Source organism: Aedes aegypti, unplaced genomic scaffold, assembly GCF_002204515.2.
Source record: "Aedes aegypti strain LVP_AGWG unplaced genomic scaffold, AaegL5.0 Primary Assembly AGWG_AaegL5_hic_scaff_920_PBJ_arrow, whole genome shotgun sequence".
NCBI lineage: Eukaryota > Metazoa > Arthropoda > Insecta > Diptera > Culicidae > Aedes > Aedes aegypti.
Window position 1 is genome coordinate 252,745 of NW_018736624.1, and position 20,800 is coordinate 273,544.

At 36.6% G+C, this 20,800-nt stretch overlaps 2 protein-coding genes across 3 annotated transcripts; one reads left to right on the plus strand and one right to left on the minus strand.

Moving 5' to 3' along the window:
* Positions 1 to 868: 868 nt before the first annotated feature.
* Positions 869 to 2,591, minus strand: LOC110681443 (paired box protein Pax-6-like). Of its 2 annotated transcripts, none has more exons than XM_021857205.1 (5): positions 2,477 to 2,591; positions 1,802 to 2,254; positions 1,513 to 1,735; positions 1,306 to 1,446; positions 869 to 1,188 (listed from the first exon to the last, which is right to left on the minus strand). In XM_021857205.1, exons 2-5 carry the CDS (start codon positions 2,240 to 2,242, stop codon positions 1,088 to 1,090), a joined length of 906 nt encoding a protein of 301 aa, XP_021712897.1. In that variant the 5' UTR covers positions 2,243 to 2,254; positions 2,477 to 2,591; the 3' UTR covers positions 869 to 1,087. The 2 variants fall into 2 exon arrangements, with proteins under 2 accessions (XP_021712897.1, XP_021712896.1); XM_021857204.1 differs by having other exon boundaries at positions 869 to 1,191.
* Positions 2,592 to 2,721: 130 nt separating this feature from the next.
* LOC110681442 lies at positions 2,722 to 20,370 on the plus strand. The gene is made up of 4 exons (XM_021857203.1): positions 2,722 to 2,990; positions 18,826 to 19,496; positions 19,563 to 19,947; positions 20,008 to 20,370. The coding sequence occupies exons 2-4, from the start codon at positions 18,875 to 18,877 to the stop codon at positions 20,228 to 20,230; spliced, it is 1,230 nt and encodes a 409-aa protein (XP_021712895.1). The 5' UTR covers positions 2,722 to 2,990; positions 18,826 to 18,874; the 3' UTR covers positions 20,231 to 20,370.
* The last annotated feature ends 430 nt before the right edge of the window (positions 20,371 to 20,800 follow it).

Sequence of the window (20,800 nt, forward strand, 5' to 3'; positions counted from 1 at the left end):
ACGTAACTGCAATGATCGATTTCTCTTCATCGATTTTTTCTTTAGCTAATTCGAGCGTGTGCTTGAATAAGGGTTCAAGTCGCATGATCGATTTCTCTTCATCGATCCTCTATTCGGTGAATAAAAGTGACATTGTTAGCATTTTTCATTTCAGGTCGTTAGGCAGCAATCATGCGTCCTAAGGTGAAAAAATGCTGCCAAACTTGCGGCTTGTCGCCTTTATTCACAGAATGAAGTATCGATGAAGAGAAATCGATCATGCGACTTACGCCCTTATTCTAACACACACTTGAATTACTGGACCGGGCGAATGCTTTCGACTGTTATTTTAAATTCAATAACTTCGTGTACTAATCCGAATAGAAAATCGACGAAGATAAATCGATCACTGCTGCAGATACGCCTGTATGATACTAAACGCGAGAAGTGTGCTGTGCGCGCGATCCAAACAACGCGTCAACTTTTGCAACACAGTGGGGTGAAATGAGATGTAACTTGTTGTATTTACAGACGAACATTTATGATCCAAAATAGTCTGAACAAATCCAAATTGCAATATATAGGTTGGAACTATCAGTTTGGTGTCAAAGAACGAATTGTAGAGCAGATTGAGTCGCACAACTTTGCTTATGGGAATTATGAAATTTATTACGCATTTTTCAAAGTAAACTGACAAAATACAAGAGAAATCTCACTACCTTTTAACTTATTTGCTCTTTAAAATGGAATTTTTTGCAAACTTTCCGAAACAGAGAGAACTTACATGAACAAATCTATCTTCGGCCTTTTAATCCAAAATCATCAATTCTCAATTTTTACAGATATCAATCTTCTTTAGAATTTCTTTTGAACAAATCAAAAACTTAGCTCTGTTTTCAAATTTATTGTATTCGTTTGTAAGTGCAATTGAGTCCTTGGTCTAGATCGATCTTCCACAGCCCTCAAAGTCTCGCTCAGAAGTAGTTGACGAGTCGCTCCAACCTGTTTAAGAAACGAAAAAATCCCCATTCCCAAATCTAACGACACCCCAAAGTTTGCCAGTTTGCCATAATACCACAGTTGAGAAATTTGTCATTTACCTGATCCGTCACCATCGCATAGTTACCTGTATCCTGGCTTCCGGCAGCTGGATCCGCTCCGAAAGCCGTTCCCTCGCAAACACGTCCGGATAGTGGGTCCGCTCGAATTCTGCTTGGTGAAAAAGGGCAAGCCGTAAGTTAAAACAAAAAATGTTCCATTCTTTTTATGGTCCTAAGCGTCCAAGAACACGCTCTCGAGGACCGACTCGAAATAGCCTATAGTTACCTCGTTCCAAGTTTTCAATCTGTTCGTTGGTGAATGAAGTGCGATTGCGCTGCAGTTTGCGCTTGAGTTTGAGCCGCAGCTCCGAGTCTTCGTCGTCCTCCGAGGAGTACTTGTCGCTCATTTCCTCCAATCCGTGGGTAGCTAGATGGTAGTAGGCGATGATAAGTTATATTGAAGCAAATCAAGTTATTAGAAGTCATGGCCTACCTGGTTTTGGTTGTTGAGCAGCATCTGTTGGACTCTTCAGCGAGAGATGAGAAATGGGGTGCGATGAAAAGTTAAATTGGCCTCCTCCGATGTTCTGACACCAGGTCCAGTGGCCGCTTGTATTGTTAAATAGTTTGATCTTTTCATAAACTGTATCATTGCTTGGGGTAGAAGTTTCCTTATTAGACGCTAGATTGCGAAGCACCCGGTTGATTGATGAGACCTGCAAAGAGTAAGACAATCTAGTTAGCATTGGAAGACTTAAGATATGAAGACATCTGGATCTTACACTCGGGATGTTATCATTGTTGCAAACGCCCTCCGACAATAGTCTATCGCGAATCTCCCAGGCGAAGATACTGGGGCACTCAGCCTTGTAGTCGGAGATCTTGGACACTACGGAGGCCGTGGCAACTCGGGGTTTGCTCCCACCGATAGCCCTCGGTTTGATGGAGCCCGTTTCGTAGTATCGGCCAAGAATCTTGCTGACGCACCCATTGGAAACCTGGAGAATGCGTGAGATATCGCACGGCCTAGCTCCAGAGTGGGCCAGTTCGACAATCTTCTGGCGCGTCGAGTCCGGCAGGGGACGCCCATTGACGTAGACACCCCCCAGCTGGTTAATGCCGCTGTGGCCAGACGCGTTGCAACCGAAGATAGAATTAACGCTCTGGATGTTGCTCTGGATTTGCATTGTTTGCTGCGAAAGAACGTATGATTCGCACAACATCTCTTTTAGATTCTACGCAATAGACACGCGACAGAAAATTTTCAAATTATTAACGGTTGAACGAACAAATCGATTTTTCAAGAAAGGCAGAAAGAGTTGATGTACAGTTTGAAAAATCACATGCAATCATGAGCCGATCAATTTTGCAAACGATTTGTATCGGAAATCAATGCAATTTTAGGCGAAATTTTGAAAATTACTTGAATAAATTTATTCAAACCACGTGCAACCTACCTTGTGCAAAAGCGAGCTGCGAATGTGCTGCCTACCTCCAGGAGTACCACAAGCGAAATGTTTGCAAGCGCGCTTCTCCACCTCCCACGATCACAGTAGGCCAGCGCATGTGTAACGCATGGCACATGCTCACTGCTTCGTTGACAGTTTGCATTGCTTCCATCTCGCTCCCACTCTCCATCCATCCCGCTCCCACCCACAGTGTTTTGTATGGCACGCTGCGATCGAACACCCCTGCTCATTCCACGCAATGGCCATCGAAAGAAGATACCACAAAGAAAAGGGCGACGGACGACCGAAGAAGAGCAAGTGAAATTTTTTCTCCAGTCAAACTGAATCGAGTTGCGAGGCGACAAGCCAGAAAGACGGAAGCTGTCCCGAGTTGAGAAGTAAAAAAGGTTTTTATCCGGACAAAATCCCAGTGCAGAATCGGTGCTAGTGAACGGGAAAGTGGTGCAAATCGTAGATGCGGACCCGCAGCAACCAAAGTGCATAGAAAATAGTGGATTCCAAGGCAGGTTTAGTGGATATTTGCGATTGCAAAATCACGGTCCCAATGGACGTGAAAAATTTTCTCCCTACTCTTTAGGACGGTCGAAACGCGCAGCAAGCCAAGCAGCAAATCAAGAAGAAGCCATCATCGCACTCTTCTCGGTTTGCTTGGATTGCAGTGCGAACGAAATGAAAATCGAGAAGGGCGGAAATTATTTGCAATTAGATTTAGTTTCTATTTAGTTCAAACAATGTTTATCAATTCGGTCGAATGTAAGCGTGCAAATGTAAATTCGACCGATTTCATACAGAACTCGAGAAAAGAAAGAAATATAGTTTCGTTACGATTCTGAAAATACTAGCCTGTAGTTTTGAATTAAAACAAATCGATACTATCAATTCTCGTATATACACTATTGCTATACATTCCGGCCCCACAGACAATTTCTACCTTTCATATCCGAATCAAAATGACACATTGTATTCTATGATGATTCTGTGCTATAATATTTAAACAATTCTGGCAAAACTTAGTGTAACCCAACAATGGCGGATTTGGGTAACAATGATCGTGCTGGACCATCCGGCTGGTCTAGTATTGATTTTTGCGCTCCATCGCAGCATCCCAGAAGAATGGTACGCATTGTGATGCTGCCATGACAATGACCATTCAGGAAGATGTGTGTGCGAAAGAGGCAGAGATAGATAGGAGGATGCGTACAGTGACAGTGAAGGTGCTCACGGAGTAGGCGTGAAATTGCTGTTCAATTTGGATGATTGGATTTGAAACTAATCGCATTCAGTGATCATTGCCAAATAATGCTAAAAACGTGGCAAAATTGTTTAATTTTTTTTCGAATTTTGTTTAATATATCTCGACCACTAAATTTTGGAAATTTAGTTTCAATTGGAGCCAAATTTCAGTTATGAAAATACCCAAAAATATATATATTACTTATCAAAAGTCACATTCCAGTGAATTGTAAATTTGTATTAGTTTTATAATTATTTACAATACTATTTTTTTATTTAAACTCTTTATTTTTTGCTCCAAATCGGATAAAGGAACCTTTTAATGTCTTAAATTGAGTTCAATTTAGGATAATAGAAGTAGATAGTTTTCATTAAAAATACCCATGTTCCCAAAATATTTTTGAAAATTTCAAAATAAATGATTTTATGTTACACCATTTCTAGGTAAATTTTAAATTTTAGAATAGCATAATTAGTACATATTCTTGTGATAACGAACTATTTCAATTTAACTACAGTCAAATATCCATAACTTTGTATTTCATAGCTCTATAACGTGTTATAGCATTATAGTAAAGCTTAGTTACCAGGGCAACCTCGATGGCCCTTCAACATAATTTTGTTGAACTTTGTGTTCTATAACTCGATGGTCCCTTTGATCCATGGTTATCGAGTTATGGAGAGCTAACTGTACTAAGCTACTACCACCTACTTCTAAGATGTTGTTTTTTTATAGAAATATTTATTTTCTATATAGAAAAATCGAAAGTCTACACTGACAAAAGGTATAAAAATATCAGGAATTATGTAAAACTTAAGAAATTGATGCAACTATTTAGCAAGACTGGGAGGTTAGAATTTCTTCGGTCGAAGATCTTAATTTGTTCAGTTCAATGTTTTTTCCGGATCCATTTAGGATCCCAAACAACTTTGCTGAATTTAAGCACGATTGGTTTTGTCTACAGTGTGCGCTTCACGATTGAAATTTGTAGGGACGAATGACCCTCGGGTTAAAGTCCCTCACAAACAACAACAACAACATTGAAATTTGTATTAGATTTGATTTCATGCCTTATTGTACTTTTGATATTTAAGATATTTGATATTGAAATCACTGAAAATTCTATTGAAAACAAATCACAACTTTGTTGAAGCAATTAAGCCGCTAAAATAAATCTAAAATGAAGTTATAGGCCTACAAATCACATGATAAATCACTTGTGCTGCAAACACTGATGAGCATGTAAAGAAACCATAGTTATTCATTGACCGTTGCTTGTTTTTTCAGAGTAAACCATTGTAATATTTTTTGAATAACTCTTACTTGCTCATTGATGTTAAATACTATTGCGAAATTTTAAAATTGAAAATTTACTTCTAGAAAGATTCGCGAATCAGGCGAAACTGACAAAATGTACACAATTGAAGAAAATATAATGTTGAAATTGTAGCTCGATTGTCTATTCACTGCACTTGAACTTTTCCGCTATTGATAATTTAACTATTCAAAAAACGCAAATTTGTAGAAGACGAAACTTCACCTCATGCCAAACCACATACTTTATTGATTACGCCTGTGTTTTTGTTTATCAAAGTGATGGGCGCATCTGAAATCTAAATCAAAACACGGCGAGAGTAAACGGCGACACTGCAAACAAAAAATAAACAAGGCGTACATGGCGGGCTTAATTGAAACCAGAATGTAAACACGGCGCAAAAGTAATAGGCGACACTGAAAATAATATCGATTACAGGCTCATAACATTGGGCGATACTGGCATCCTTGAGTGCGTTTAAGGCGAAACCTTATAATATATTTTTTAGTACGAAATAGCTAGGGAAATTGTAGGAGATGTGTGTGGTATTGAAGAAGATTTTAAAACTAGGTTTATGAAATGTGTATTAAAGTGGAAAGGTTAAAGTTTGACTATATTTTCTCCAATTGGGATTAAAAATTGCACATGAGAATTTCATTGGTTATTTTCTCATTGTTATTGATTTGTCAGATAGGCCCTTATCGCGAATCCCTCTCGACTTTCATGGACACTGCAGTGTTGGCTGTTAATGGTTGTCACATTTATAGAGACATGTTAGCACCTTAGCCTCTTTAGGAAAGTTGTTAGGCACATTATAAAGTATGCTATAGGGTTTTGAAGGTTTACAAAAAAAATGGACACTCAAAAATACAAAAAGTTTATTTTCATACCCTTAAAAACTTCAATAGTGATGCACCGTAGACGAAGCCGATCGTGTCTAAATTTTACACAGTTACAATTGGAAAATCAAGATCTTTAACCCCAATTAACCCTTCTACTGGCAGCTTCATTTTTTAACCACAAAGAAATATTCAAACAACGGTAACTTACTTTTGTAGAATTTTTCCACAAGCCCTCGAAAAACTCTTCTATTTTGCGAATCTGTGTCGATATTGTTCATTGGGCATCTTGTTTTGGAGATATTTAGTAATTTCTTGGGGGACCGACGTTTTGCCATAAATCACGTAAATATCTCAGACTACAGAATTTTTCTCATGATCGGATATTCGCTGTACTTCGATGAGAGTCTGTTGTGAAAAAATGAAGCAAAATGGTGCAACCGTTTTTGAGTAATGAACATTTTTGTTTCTGGTACCAATCTGGTCGTATTAAATTCTTGAAAACCTTAAAAAATATCATTTTGTAATTTTAAGATTTCTTGAAGACAACTCAACCGATTTGTATGGTTTTCAGAGGACCTCCTTATAACATAACATTGTTTAGCTTACATTTTAGTTTTTTGATAAATTGACTGACCGCCATTTGTCAAAGAAATTTTATATGAGGAACGTCGGTCCCCCAAGGAACATCTGAATATCTTCAAAACTATATGACCAATGATCCAGACCTGAAAAAAAATAAAACTTAAAAAAAATATCGAAAACAAAAAAAGTTATCGTTGTTTGAATACTGTTTTGTCGTATAAAAGTGAAGATGCCGGTAGAAGGGTAAATGTTTATGCCGAATAGATTGTTTGCATTTAATATTCCAAATGCATACAAATCAATTCGTTCCTCTGATGGGAACATTCGGCAGCCCTGGAAAAGCCAATAGCAAAAATAATCATGTTGCTTCATGTATAGGGGTGTCACCATGATAGTCATTCGATAGAATTGAAATTTAGGATTCAGTCTTATTGTAATTATTTCTGTCATCACATTTCAACTGGAACAGAGCCAGCTTCTAAACTTCGTGTTGTTCTACAAGCATGTTCACAATTATTAGTAGAGAGATTTGACGATGTTTGTATTCGTATGTCTCGTCAAGCACGGAGATGCACTCTCCAGATTTTCACAAGGGCTAATGCCTGTCACAAATGGGCTCGCTTTCTGGTAAGAATCAGCCGTTTTGTCGAATTCGTTTTTGAACCTAGTTTGGAACTGGCGCAACCTGTTCTGAATCACAGTTTCAACCCCAACATGGTTCAGGTTTGACAGAACCACTATTTGCTCGACGTTGGTTTGTTTATGTCACCGAGCCAGTTCCTAAAAAACGAAAACGACATAATTGTCTGTCTAATAGTGATAAAATCTTCGTTTGCCTTAAAAACTGTTCCAACATTGCTTTTGTTTGCTGTAAGAAAGTAAACATAAACAGATTTGCTGACGAGCTTTTTTTAAATAAACTTTTTCAAAAATCTAATCTTGCGATTTAAGGTGAAACAGTTTTGAATCAACTTCTAAGATTGCACTAAAACTTTAAAGGCACAAATCTCGCGAATAAAGCATCCAACAACTGTGCACTTTTTATTTTGGCTTTGTGCACTAGCAGAAAGCTTAAAATAAGAAGATCAGAAACGTTCTCCAACTATTTCTCTAGTTTAGTGCCTTTGAAAACGTAAGTAGGGGCACAAGTCGGCCATTGTGCCAGCCATCTTTGGATTCTGAGATGTTTCACCTTAATTACGCGTATCAGACATCATCCCTACTGTTCGGATCAGGCAAAGAAACGTCCTTGAATCGACTGGTTGGTGATAAGCCGATCAAAGCTGAAATGTATTCTCGTGATATAATTGGTATTTTAAAAAGTGTTACATTGTTAACTTACAATAGTTGTTTCCGTAGCGTACTTGCCCGCTTCTGTTATAAACTCTCAACTCGGGTCTAACCTTAACAACTGTGCCAAGACTGTTTGTAAATGGAAGCTTTAGTAATAATTTGTGTTAATGTAAATATTGACTTACGAAGTTCAATCGCTTCCTTAGCTTTACAATAGTATTCTTGGCTTCACGGTCTACGTTGGTCCGTATTAGCGAATCTAAATTTAACTCCCAACTGGTTCTCTCGCGTTGTGGTTTACCCAACCTACATAGTTTTATACATTTATATAAAGCAATCATTTAGACCAATAGTTTCTTACTTGATGTAAACTGTAATGTCAGCAGAGGCTGAGTAGACTGCCACCGAATAATAGTTAATTCACTTTAATCTTCAATTCGCTTAACTAATCCACAATTTAATTCCTTTGTAGCTTCTCGCTAGTCATCTAAACAATTTCTATAGCTGTCATATTCTATTGACCATCTCTTCAAGTTAATGTTGACGTTTGGCATTGTTGCCCTTCCAGGGGTTCCCAACACCTACAATTGAAATCTTTGACTGAAGAGCATTTCTAGGGATGCCAATTACGTACCATTCATGCGGGAAAATGTTTTCAATGTTGGATATAAAAACGAACTGAAAGCGCGACTAATTATGAAACATTAATGTCGTCTGAAGAAAACTTTTAAGTTTAGGTGTAATAAAAAACTTAATTTCAGAATCGACCTCGATCTGACAACTTGATAATTACCAATTATTAATTTGCTATATTTATTTGTTTGATAGTTTTAACAACAAGTATTGCCACGAGCTCCTAAGAGATACACAGGAAATTTCAAAAGGTTTGCATGGGACTCTCAAGAGATTCCTAGGAAATTCCAAAAGAAGGTTTTTGGGGATTTTGATGTGCCAGAAATTTCCAAAAGGGTTTTTAATATGAGGTTCCTTTAGGTTGTTATAGAAGTGTTTCTGGTCATCCATATACTACGTGGTAATAAACATGACTGACGACAATAAATAAATAAATTAAAGGGGGAGGGCGTTTGTTGATCTGGTCATAAATCACAGTATATTTTTGCATTATGACCATGAGGGAAGTGGGAGGAGGGTTCTGAAATTAAAAAAAAATGACCAAGTAGTTTATAGACAGCTCTTCAAGGGGTTTCAATAGATTTTCAAGAGCTCCTGAGAACTTCTTAAGAATTGCTTAAATGCTTTAAAATTTTCCAGCGGCTTGCAAGCATCGGCTTCAAGTTCCAATTGGTTCCTATGGTGGTTTTAAGGAGGGTTTTGAAACTTAATATATACATCGTATAAATCCTTGGTAACCTCCTGTGGACCTCTGCTCAGCAGCCCAGGGCTGAACAAAAGTAAAAAAATGAAGAATTTAAAACCATTCCTTCTCATGTATTGGATAGTAATGATTAGGAACAATCATTTAAATACTTAAGCGATGTTGCATTGTGAATTTTGTGTAGGAAAAATGGACCAAATGCAATCATTACCGTTTCAGTTTTGAGAAATTACTCTTTAGGTTCATACTACTGTACAAAACTTTTTCGATTCACATTCTAGTAATATTTCGTTTACATGGACACTAACATCATGCGGTAAGTAGGGAATGAAGCAATGTAAATGCTTATTTCTTAAGAGGGTTTTAAGATTCCCAGAAGTATTCAAGGCGTTACCAAGACAATTGAAGTGGTTTCAAAGGAGGTTTGTAAAGATTTTCGAGAAGTTTTGCGAATTTACCAAGGGTTTCGAGTTCACTGTGAACCCTTGAGAACCAATGAGCCAGCCTGGAAGCCATTCGACGATTGCTTAAATACTCTATGTGGAGTTTCTAGAAATGCTTCCACAGTATTTTGGAAGTTCTGCAAACTTTTTGAAGAATCCTTCGAATCTTCCGAACTCCTGGAAAATTATAGAGGCACCATTGAAACTTCCGAGACCCCGTTTAAACAAGTTGGGCCTGGGAACCGTTTGGAAATCTTCCGGAAACACCCAGAGAGTTTTTGGGATTTTTGAGTTTCTGAAACCTGTGTATATCATTTGGGTACCTAAAATATAGACTCCTCTCGCGGTTATCAGGAAATCTTATGTAAACACTGGAACCTCTGAGAACTCATTGACAATCCAACCGGTGGATTACTACAATATCGTATTTCGGTCATCCAACGCTCAACTCTCATTTTTTGTCGATAGTTCCAACAATTCCAGTGAAAGCAATTGTCACTGCAACTCATCGTGGTTTGTTGGAAAATATTGATGCTAACTTTGAACGACAATCGGTTTCAATCGTTTGTAATTCACTGATCGGGAACCTGTTGATAACTCTGAAAAGCATTTGGAATCATTTTTGACATAAGTACGAAAAGTTAGCTTAGAAAACCTTTGCTTTTAGAATCTTTGACATTATGTGGAAACTCCTGGAAAACTATCGAAATTACTTAAAAACCTCCTGAAATTTCTTCGGAAACGCTAGGAAACCTTTATGTTTTTGATAAGTCTTCGAACTGTTTGATGGAACGCCTACAAGTAAATGAAAACCGAATATAGTACTTTACCATTTAATTCCACTAGAATTTGTATCGTTTGATAGATACGCGAGTTCGACCTCGAGGTTGAAGTATGCGATTCAGTCAAATGATACGAACTCTAGTGGAATCAAACGGTATGTTACTAAATTATATTTTCATTAATTACTTTCTCTTCTTGCTAAGTGATTTATATTTCCAATTCTATACTCAATCTATAAAACATAGCATATTTCTACTAAGTTAAGCAGTTCTATTTGAAATCTGGTTGCCATTCACATGAAATCTAACGATTATAATATTTACACAAAGATCAAGAATATGGTTTTAAAGAAGAAAAGCTTTTATCGATAACTCAAATCAATAGACCCCTTTCGGAAGTCATCGTGAATATGGTCGCCATATAGAAATCCATTAGAACGAAGTACGTTAGGCCAAAGCATGTTAGGTCGAAGATCGTAAGGCCGAATGGTCATTAGTAGAATCTATAGATTTTCCTTCGCAAAAATCTTGCTTCTCAATTGAGCACTTCAAACGTATAGCTCTACAGAATGGTCAATATTCAAAAGAAGGAAAAATCTCATACGACTGTGATCATAGGTAGGTATGTATATGAATTTCAACATATATTTTTAGGTGATTTTTGAAAATTACATGTCTTCTCGAGGAGAATCAAACTAGACAGGGCGTGTTACCGCTACACCATGGGTCCTCTCATAAAAGCAGCTTGAAGTCCAATCAATCTATTGTAAGCAATTTTTTATGGCCACGTTAGTTTTGCACATCTTTGTGTGCTTAATTCTAGGTTTCTACGAACCATGACTCAAATTCATGATGGAAACAAATTCCATCAATGTGTGCTACTAATCCAGCATTCTCTAATTATTAATTATATTTGATTCATTTGTCGGTTATACAAACTTTTCATCAGTGTACCTTTCCATTTATTGTACCTTATGACAAGCAACACGCTTGATTTTACAATTTTCACAAAGAAAACAACTGCCATGCTTTCACTTTGTCGTTGCCACTTGTTGGATTTCTTCCCCTACGATAAACAATACTTACGCTCTGTACTTTCAATATAAAATTTGCACAATGCAAAACAATGGAATCGCATAATGTCTCTTCGGCCACTGCAAACGACACGCTAAGAGTCTGTGTTCACATCTGACATTGCGGTGTCTTTCCCCCAAAAACAAACAAGGCACTCTAAGGTTTCGAGTAGACATTTGTACACCACAAAACACGATTGTTAAAATTCTCAATTTTTAACATTTAAGATACTGCCAGAGCTCTCCTCCCCCCACGGCAAACAACACGCTGTAAGCGATCAATCTGACATTTGTACCAATTATCCCCTCTACCGGCAGCTTCATTTTTTAACCGCTAAAAAAATATTAAAATCGCGATAACTTTGTTGTTTTTTTTTTATATTTTTGCACAGTTTTTTCACATGATATCAAAAAACTCTTCCAGTTCAAGATTCCGAGTCGATATTAATCATTGGTGAGCGAGTTTTGAAGATATTCTAATGTTTCTTGGGGGACCGACATTCTCCATATAAAATGTCTTTAGCGGCCATTTTGTTTTTGGTTAATTTATCAAAAAAATAAATAAAATTTGTACTATATATGCCAGGTAATGAGGAGCTACTCTGAAAAACATATACAATTCGGTACAGTATTCTTGGAGAAATCTGAAAATTACGATATGAGGTTTTTTAGAGTTTTCAAGATCTTTATTTGTCCAGTGTGGTACCAGAAACATAAATGCTCATTATTCAAAGACGGCTGCACCAAATTGCTGCATTTTTTCACAACATACTCGTATTGATGTATACTACTTCGCGTTAGAAAATGGGTTAACCACCGTGCGAAGTTTGATTTTTGACCAACATACGGCGGAGGGCATAGATGCGGACTAGGGTGCCAATGAAAATCGATTTTTCGAATTTCAAAAAACTGTAGTGCTCAAAAGTTTTGTCTCCTCGAAAAAAGTTCCCATGCAAAATTTGAGCTCAATCGGACTTCATTAAGTGGACCCCCAAAGCGGTCAAAGTTTGGCTTTTTTGACCCATGAAAAATCTCCAAAGGTACATGAAATTTCCGAAATCGAAATCTTTTTTTTTTTGATGCCAGATATCTTAGAAATGCATGAAACGTCGAGATCTGGTGTTATTTGGAAAAATTTTTTTTTTGAAAAAATCGACCTTTTGGGACTTAGTAAATTTTTGAGTTGGGGGAGTGAATTGAATTTGAAATGAACGATTTGAATTCAATTGCTGAGAAATTCAAGGCAATAGTATTGAAACATATACTATATCATTGTTGGCCATTGAAAGCATATTATATGTGATATTTCATTAGGGTGGTTCATTTACTCTCCATTAGGGTGGTCCTTTTTGTTAAAAAAAATGAATTTTAATTGAATATTGAAGACAATAGTATTGGAACAACTCTCACATTATCGTAAGCCATTTTCTACATTTCATATGTGGTATTTTATTAGGGTGGTTCACTTATTTTCCATTAAGGTGGGCCTTTCTGTCGAAAAATCATAATTTGAATGGGACATTTAAAACAATAGTATTTTATCACCTCTTTCATCATCGTAGGGCATTTCTTTCATTAGATTCGTGATATTTTATTAGGGTGGCTCACTTATTTTCCATTGCTGTTTGCCGAAAATTAAAAAAAATCAAGAATTTTTGAATTTGATCCTTTTTTTAGCACAACAGTATTTTAACACCTCTTTTATAATCGTAGGCCATTGTCTTCATTTTTGTTTAGAGAGGCTTTAAATTCCTCTGAATTCATGCGCTTCTAGTTCGATTTGATATGCGACATCATCGTAGGATACTGTTAACATATTTCATTAGGAAGTTTCTCTCATTTTCCATTAGGGTGCATCATTTTTCGTATAGTTTGAAACCATGATTTCTCACAAAAGTCTCGTCCACTTTCCTTAATTATGGTGTCATTGTATAAATTTCAACCTTAATATCTACAGACCAAAAGATTATGGTGTGGACTACTACATAATATTTGCAGAATGTTCGACGAAAAATGTAAAGGTAACTTAGTTAAAAACAAAAGAGTTTTCTAGAAAGCCTCTCATTGTTAGAAAGGTCCTTTTGAAAAGTTTTGCGTAATATTCATTCGGAATGCAACACTTCACTAAGCTGAACCAGTTCGGAGTCCTCGTCGCATACAAAATCCGCTTGCTACTTCGTGATTTCAGATGCACTCATCTCAGAGCTCAAGCATTGAGCCTCAGTGACCTTTCCAATTTAGTTTTGCAAATTCCGAAGGAAATTCCAGAGAAAATTCTGAAGGAAATTCTAGAGGAAATACCAAAGGAAATTCCAATGGAAATTCCAGAGGGAATTACGAAGGAAATTCCAGTGGAAATTCTGAAAGAAATTCCAGTGGAAATTCCGAAAGAAATTCCAGAGAAAATTCCGAAGGAAATTCCAGACGAAATTTCTCAGGAAATTCCAGAGGATATTTCGCAGGAAATTCTAGAGGAAATTCCGAAGGAAATTCCAGAGGAAATTTCGAAGGAAATTCTAGAGATAATTCTGAATGAAATTCCAGAGAAAATTCGGAAGGAAATTCCAGAGAAAATCCCGAAACAAATTCCAGAGGAAATTCCAAAGGAAATTCCAGAGATAATTTCGAAGAAAATTCTAGAGAAAATTCCGAAGGAAATTCCAGAGAAAATTCCGAAGGAAATACCGAAGGAAATTCCAGAGGAAACGAAAATTATAGAGGTACTTCCGAAGAAAATTCCGAAATAATTTCAAAGCTTCAAAAGAAATTCCAAATGAAATTCCGAATCAAATTTAGCATGAAGCTCCAAAAGGAATTCCGAAGGAAACTCCAGAAGAAATTTCGAAGCAAATTGCAAAGTAAATTTCGACGAAAATAACGTAGAAAATTCCAAATCAAATCCCGAAGGTACCCGACTAAGGGTACATAATAAAATTATATCAGCATATGTTATTATGTTATAAGTTTTTTTCGATCATAGGTTGTTACAAACTTGATGCAGGATGTTGTTAAAATAACTAAAATTATAACAAAAAGTGTATGAATAGTAACATAAACATAACAAAATGTGTTTTAATTCTATCAAAAACATATCAAACCAAGTTATAATGTTTAATACAAAGTATCAAAATTATAATACTGTTCGATATACGATAATATTGTACATTATTGAAATGTATAACTATCTATTTATTTTGTTATAAAGTTGTTAAAAATGAACAAAAAAATATCTTAGAGGGAAATAAAACACATTATGTTATATTTCTGTTTTATTATGTTCTATGGATGACGGAGCCTAACAAAATTATATCATAAAATGATATGCAAATCATATTCTGATAAAATTTTATTATATTTCTGTTACAAGCCTCTAGTCGGGTAGCTCCAAAAGAAATTCCAAACGAAATTCCAAAGCAAATCCCGAAAGAAATTCCAAAGGAAATTCTATAATAATAAATCCGAATGGATTTTTGAAGGATGTTCCGAAGCAAATTCCAAAGAAAACTCGGACGAAAATTGCGCAGAAAATTCCAAATGAAATTCCGAAGCCAGCTCTAAAATAAAATTTCAAAGGAACTTCCGAAGCAAATTCCAAAGGAAATTCCGAAGGCAATTCAAGAAGAAATTCCAAAAGAAATTCCAAAGGAAACGCCGAAGAAAATTTTGAAGAACTGAAGAAGGAAATTTCGAAAGTAATTCCTAAGAAATCCAAAATAACTTCCTGAAGCAACTTACTGAAAGAAATTCATGAAAAAATTCCAAAGGAAATTCTGAAGTAAATGAGATATGAAGTTCCGAAGAAAACAAAGGAATTTCAAAGGATACTCCTAAGAAAATTCCGAAAAAACAATTCGAACGAAATTCCAAAGGAAATTCCGAGAAAATTCAAAGGAAATTCCGATGAAAATTACGTAATACAGTCCAAAGGAAAATTCCGTAAAAAATTCCAATCAAAACTTCTAAATAAAATTCCGAAATCTCCATAGGAAATTCCAAAGGATATTCCAAAGGAAATTCCGAGGAAACTCTATAACAAATTTTGAAGTAAACTTCAAACGAAATTCCGAAAGAAATTTCAAAGAGAATTTTGAAGGAAGTAATAAAGGAATTCCAAAGGAAATTCTGAAGAAAATTTGTTAAGTAGCAACTCAAAGAAAACTGCAAAGGAATTTTAAAGGATACTCCTTAGGAAATTTCGAAGGAAATTCCAAAGTTAATTCTGAAGGAAATTAAAAAAAATCCAACGGAATTTCCGAAGCAAATTTCAAAGGAAATTCTGACGAAAATTGCGTAGAAAATTCCAAAGGAAATTCCGAAAAAATCCAAAGGAAATTCCGAAGAAAATTCCGTTGAAATTCAAAAAAAAAAAATTCTGAAAACTCCATAGGAAATTCCATAAAAAAATTCAAAGCAAATTCCGAACGATATTCAAACAGGAATTTCTAAGGAAATATCGAAGAAAAAATCACAGCTCCAAAAGAAATTCAAAAGGAAACTTCGATGGAAACTTTCAAAATATAAAGCAAATCCCGAAAAAAAATAAAAAAACTGAATAAAATTCTTAAAGAAATTCTGAAGCAAATTCCAAAGGACATTCCGACGACAATTCTGAAAAAATATACAAAGCATATTCAAAGCATATTCAAAAGGGAATTTCTAAGGAAATTCCAAAGAAAATTCCAAAGCAAATCCCGAAGCAAATTGCAATAAAAAAAGGAATTTAAAAGGAAATTTCGTAGAAAATTTCTAAGGAATTTTCTATGGAATATCCAAAGAAAATTTGTAAGGAAATTCTCAAGAAAACTCTGTAGAAATTCCAAAGAAAATTGTAAAGGAAATTTCTAAGAATATTCCGCACTAAATTTCAAAGGTCCAAAAGAAATCCCAAATGAAATTCCGAAGAAAGCTCCAAAGAAAATTTCGAAGGAAATTCCAAAGTAAATTACAATGCTTCGAAAGAAATTCCAAATAATATTTCCAATACAATTCTGAAGGAAGCTCCAAAGATAATTACACAGGAAATTCCAAAACAAACTCTTAGGAAATTTCGTAGAAAAGTCCAATAAAAAAATTTAAAAGGATTTTCGAAGGAAATTCCGATTAAAATTCCAAGGGAAACTCCAAAGAAAATTCCGTTGAAAACTCCAACGAAAAAATCCATATGAAATTCCGACGAAATTTCTATAAGAAACTTTGTTCCATCTTTGAAGAATAAACGAGAACTGATTGTTAAAACTGGAATTGCCTACGTTGTCACAATCGAATCGGGTGTACTATAGCAAGCAGAAGGCAACGTACTTTTGTTTCTGGAATAAAGGAGCCCAAGGCTGAGAACTTTTTTTGCAAATATAAACTAAACACTTTTGTTGCCCTTCATCGTCGCCCACCAAGCTATTGTCATAATTTGAATACGTCAAAAATTATTTCATTCCTTTTTTATCTGTGTTTTGATTATGGCAGTTGGAGTTGTGCTTCACTGAATTCACTGATTATTGTTGTTGGAACGTTTTATTTTAACTATTCAAAAGAAAACCTTAATGAAAATATCTTAACGAAGAGTTGCATGCCAATGAAGAATCATGATTCAAAACTATACAAACAAAGTTGATTTGTTAGATCTGTTGAGAATATTTTTGTTTTTAATTTACAAATTATAAGGGTGATTATGCAAAACTGAGGACAATAGCCCCAATGAAATATCACATATTATATGTTAACAGTGGCCTACGATGACATAGGAGATGTTTAATTACTCTTGTATTTAATATTCCATTCAAATTCTAATTTTTTTTTAAAAGGACCACCGTAATGGAATATAAGTGAGCCTTCTTAATGAAATATCACGAATCTTATGAAGGAAATGGCCTACGATGATGAAAGAGGTGATAAAATACTATTGTTTTAAATATCCCATTCAAATTATGATTTTTCGACAGAAAGGCTCACCCTAATGGAAAATAAATGAACCACCCTAATAAAATACCACATATTAAATGTAGAAAATGGCTTACGATAATGTGAGAGATGTTCCAATACTATTGTCTTCAATATTCAATTAAAATTCTATTTTTTATTTTTTTTTATTTTTTAACAAAAAGGACCACCCTAATGGAAAGTAAATGAACCACCCTAATGGAATATCACATATAATATTCACTCCACCAACTCAAAAATTTACTAATTCTCAAAAGGTCGATTTTTTCAAAAAATTTTTTTCCAAATAACACCAGATCTCGACGTTTCATACATTGCTAAGACATCTGGCATCAAAAAAAAAAAATTCGATTTCGGAAATTTCATGTACCCCCCCCCCTTTAAATCTCCAAAGGGGGGTCAAAAAGCCAAACTTTGACCGCTTTGGGGGTCCACTTAATGAAGTCCAATTGAGCTCAAATTTTGCATGGGGAGCAGCAAAACTTTTGAGCACTCCTTTTTTTTGAAATTCGATGGCAAAATTTTTCCTATACATTCCATTGGCGCACTATAGCAAAGTGACTCGCGACGCGGCGAAATTGATCAAAAATCGAACTTCGCACGTTGGTTCATTCATTTTTAGTCACGAAGCAGTAAATTATTCCGTGGAGTGAATATCCGAAGACGATAAAAATTCTGTAGCCTGAGATACTTACGTGGGTTATGGCTACGCGTCGGTCGCCCAAAAAAAAAATGAAATAAATGCCAGGTATCTTTCCACAAATCAGTAGAAAACTGGTAGGATCGCCATTGTGGAGTTTGGATAATCACCGGGAAAGCAATTACTCTCCGCGCGATGCTTACACAACTTACCCAGGCAAGTGTCGGTTCGCAAGTGGAGCAGCATGAATGCATCTTGTGTGCAAGTGACAATAGTGGTTTACACAGAGATGCCAACCAGTTTGCTGTGATCAATTCTATTGCTATACTGCTTCGCGTCGAAAAATGGGTTGATCAACGGGCGATGTTTGATTTATGACCAACTTCGCCGCGTCGTGACTCGCTTCGCTATAGTGCGAATCTATGCCCTCCGCCGTGTGCATTATGCGCAATATTGAGAATCGAGTTGTGACGCGACGAAGTTTGTCAAAAATCAAACTTCGCACGTTTGTTAACCAATTTTTGACGCGAAGCAGTATACTCTCGAACGCAGTGAATTTTGTATTTCACACATGTTTATTATAAATGCAATCTTGTTGCATGAAACCAATAACTATGGAATTATGAATTTATCGGCTTAGATTATCGATACTGGGAGATTCACTTCGTTTAGACAGTTGTTCAGCTTCTTGGTAGACGAGGGGTCCATTGATTTGAGCCAGCAATATTTTTCGATCATATTCATATTCCAATGATTGATAAAAATATATTTATTACTGAGATTTTGTTTGAATGACAACCAGATATTCGCTTGAATTGCTCACTTCCAACCTGCTTCAATAAAGAACCATTTCCCCGATTCAGGAATCTGTTTCACGCACCTTCCATTCGAAGAATCCTCACCGCATGAGCAATGTCGTCGAAGCGTAAATCACCGCCAAACAAACTGTCAAACGCTGGATCCCCACCGTCCCCATCGGGAGGAGGCGTTCAAATCGAAAAAAATAATTTCCGGAAAATCTCCCTAAAAAATGAAGACCTGATCAAATCGTCCCCGGTGAAGGAACTGAACTGCGCCTTCGACGCCAGTTTCCTCTCGATGCAAAAGATGCAAGCCCAGATGGAACCGAAATACGTCAAGAACGAACACAGCGAATACATTATGAGCCATCATCATGCTCAACAGCAGCAACATCACCATGCCCACCATCAACAGCATCATCCTTTTGGGGGATTTGGAGCGGGTATTCCGGGTGGACTGCATCCGGGACTTGCCATGGACGGAGATTTCCATCATTTGCCATTTTTGAACGTTGCGAGCTACATTTTGAAGGGTTCGGACCCGCCGGGCCTTGGCAAGCAAGATAACTATCACCTAGCGATGAACTTGGACAATTTGAACATCTCGAACAGTCAACAGCAGCAGGATCCGATGGCACAGCAGGCTGCGCCCAGGAAGGTGAACAACTTGATCCTGAACCATTTGAAATCGATCGTGGATAACTTTGATAGCTTGAATAATAATAATGTCAATGGTAAGGTTGATCGTTTGAAGTAGGCTTTGAGATTAGGAACTGATGAGCATTTTTCGGGAATTTCAGATAAAAGTACAACTACTCCGCCACCAGTGGCCATTCCGCAGCAACAGTCAACTCTCGGTGCCAATAAGAACTTAGCCATGGATGATTGTGGACCCGTTCCTCAGTCGGGTGGAATCCCCATGATGAACAACCACAACTCCGAAAAACAGAACTACGAGGGTTTCCGTTCGCGGTTGGACGAACGCCTCAGCAATCTACATCTCAGCAAGCGGGAAATCAATCTGATGCGGCTGAATCTTAGTCTACTGGATTTCCCGAACGAGATTCCACCGAGTTTGTTGAACAGTCGCCATAACAACTACGATCAACGTGGATCGCCGCATGGCGTAGATGATCCGAACTGTAGTTCGTCACAGAATAACATGAATATAAAATTGATAAAAAGGTTCGTTTATTTCCTCAGATAGTTCGATTGCATCCTTCATATCCTTCGTCTACTTTTCAGAAGCTTCAAGGAGTCCCTGTACGAAAAGGAGAAGAACATCAACCGGCTGATCATGTACTTCACCATCTGGCGCGAGATGCTCCTGAAGGCGGAGTTTGTAAGGCTTAGGGGATGCCGCCGTAACAGCGCAGCGCCCGGAAGTGGATTAAAACAGCGCGATACCGCGAACAATGTGATACTATTGATAGTTCCTTGGCTTTGCAGATCTCCAAAAATTCTATGACGGCATACTAACCAATAATGGTTTTGTTTTTAATTTCAGCTCTGAAAATCAATTAACGCCGTTGCGCGCGTGATACTATCAAAGTCTGTGCGGATTCTAGGTGAATCGATCTGATATTTGTATTTCAACATGTATTTGTTTTGTTCGATGATTTTGGAAATGTTTATGGTTCGTAATAGTAGTTTACGCAACAAGTTGCAGAATGATGGTTTTTACAGCACGAGTCGTACATTTATCCAACGAGGCTTTCCGAGTTAGATAATTCCGACGAGTGCTGATAAAATTGAGCTCTGCAACGAGGTGCGTACATATATTTTTTTCACGATTTTGTAGAAGACCACTCAAGGGAGTCATAAATACAATTGGGATGCATTTACCATTATTTCACAATTTCGGTAAATTATTGTGTTATGATCCCAATTAAAACAGTTGTGTAATGAAAAAGCGTTACTTAATAATCATTACAGATGCGTTATGACTGTTACCACACTGCATAATTCAATGCAGGCCGTTTCATGACAGGCTGGCGTGATAAAAAACAGCCTATTACGATGAGCAATTGCAAAGCAA

What these genes read in the sequence shown, in the direction of transcription:
- LOC110681443 (XM_021857204.1), bottom strand. Translation starts at nt 2,242, where the DNA reads ATGTTGTGCGAATCATACGTTCTTTCGCAGCAAACAATGCAAATCCAG. An exon ending in ACAATGATAACATCCCGAGT is followed by an intron (nt 1,736 to 1,801) that starts GTAAGATCCAGA and finishes TACTCTTTGCAG; the next exon opens with GTCTCATCAATCAACCGGGT. An exon ending in TGCTCAACAACCAAAACCAG is followed by an intron (nt 1,447 to 1,512) that starts GTAGGCCATGAC and finishes ACTACCATCTAG; the next exon opens with CTACCCACGGATTGGAGGAA.
- LOC110681442 (XM_021857203.1), top strand. Translation starts at nt 18,875, where the DNA reads ATGTCGTCGAAGCGTAAATCACCGCCAAACAAACTGTCAAACGCTGGA. An exon ending in GAATAATAATAATGTCAATG is followed by an intron (nt 19,497 to 19,562) that starts GTAAGGTTGATC and finishes CGGGAATTTCAG; the next exon opens with ATAAAAGTACAACTACTCCG. An exon ending in AATATAAAATTGATAAAAAG is followed by an intron (nt 19,948 to 20,007) that starts GTTCGTTTATTT and finishes TCTACTTTTCAG; the next exon opens with AAGCTTCAAGGAGTCCCTGT.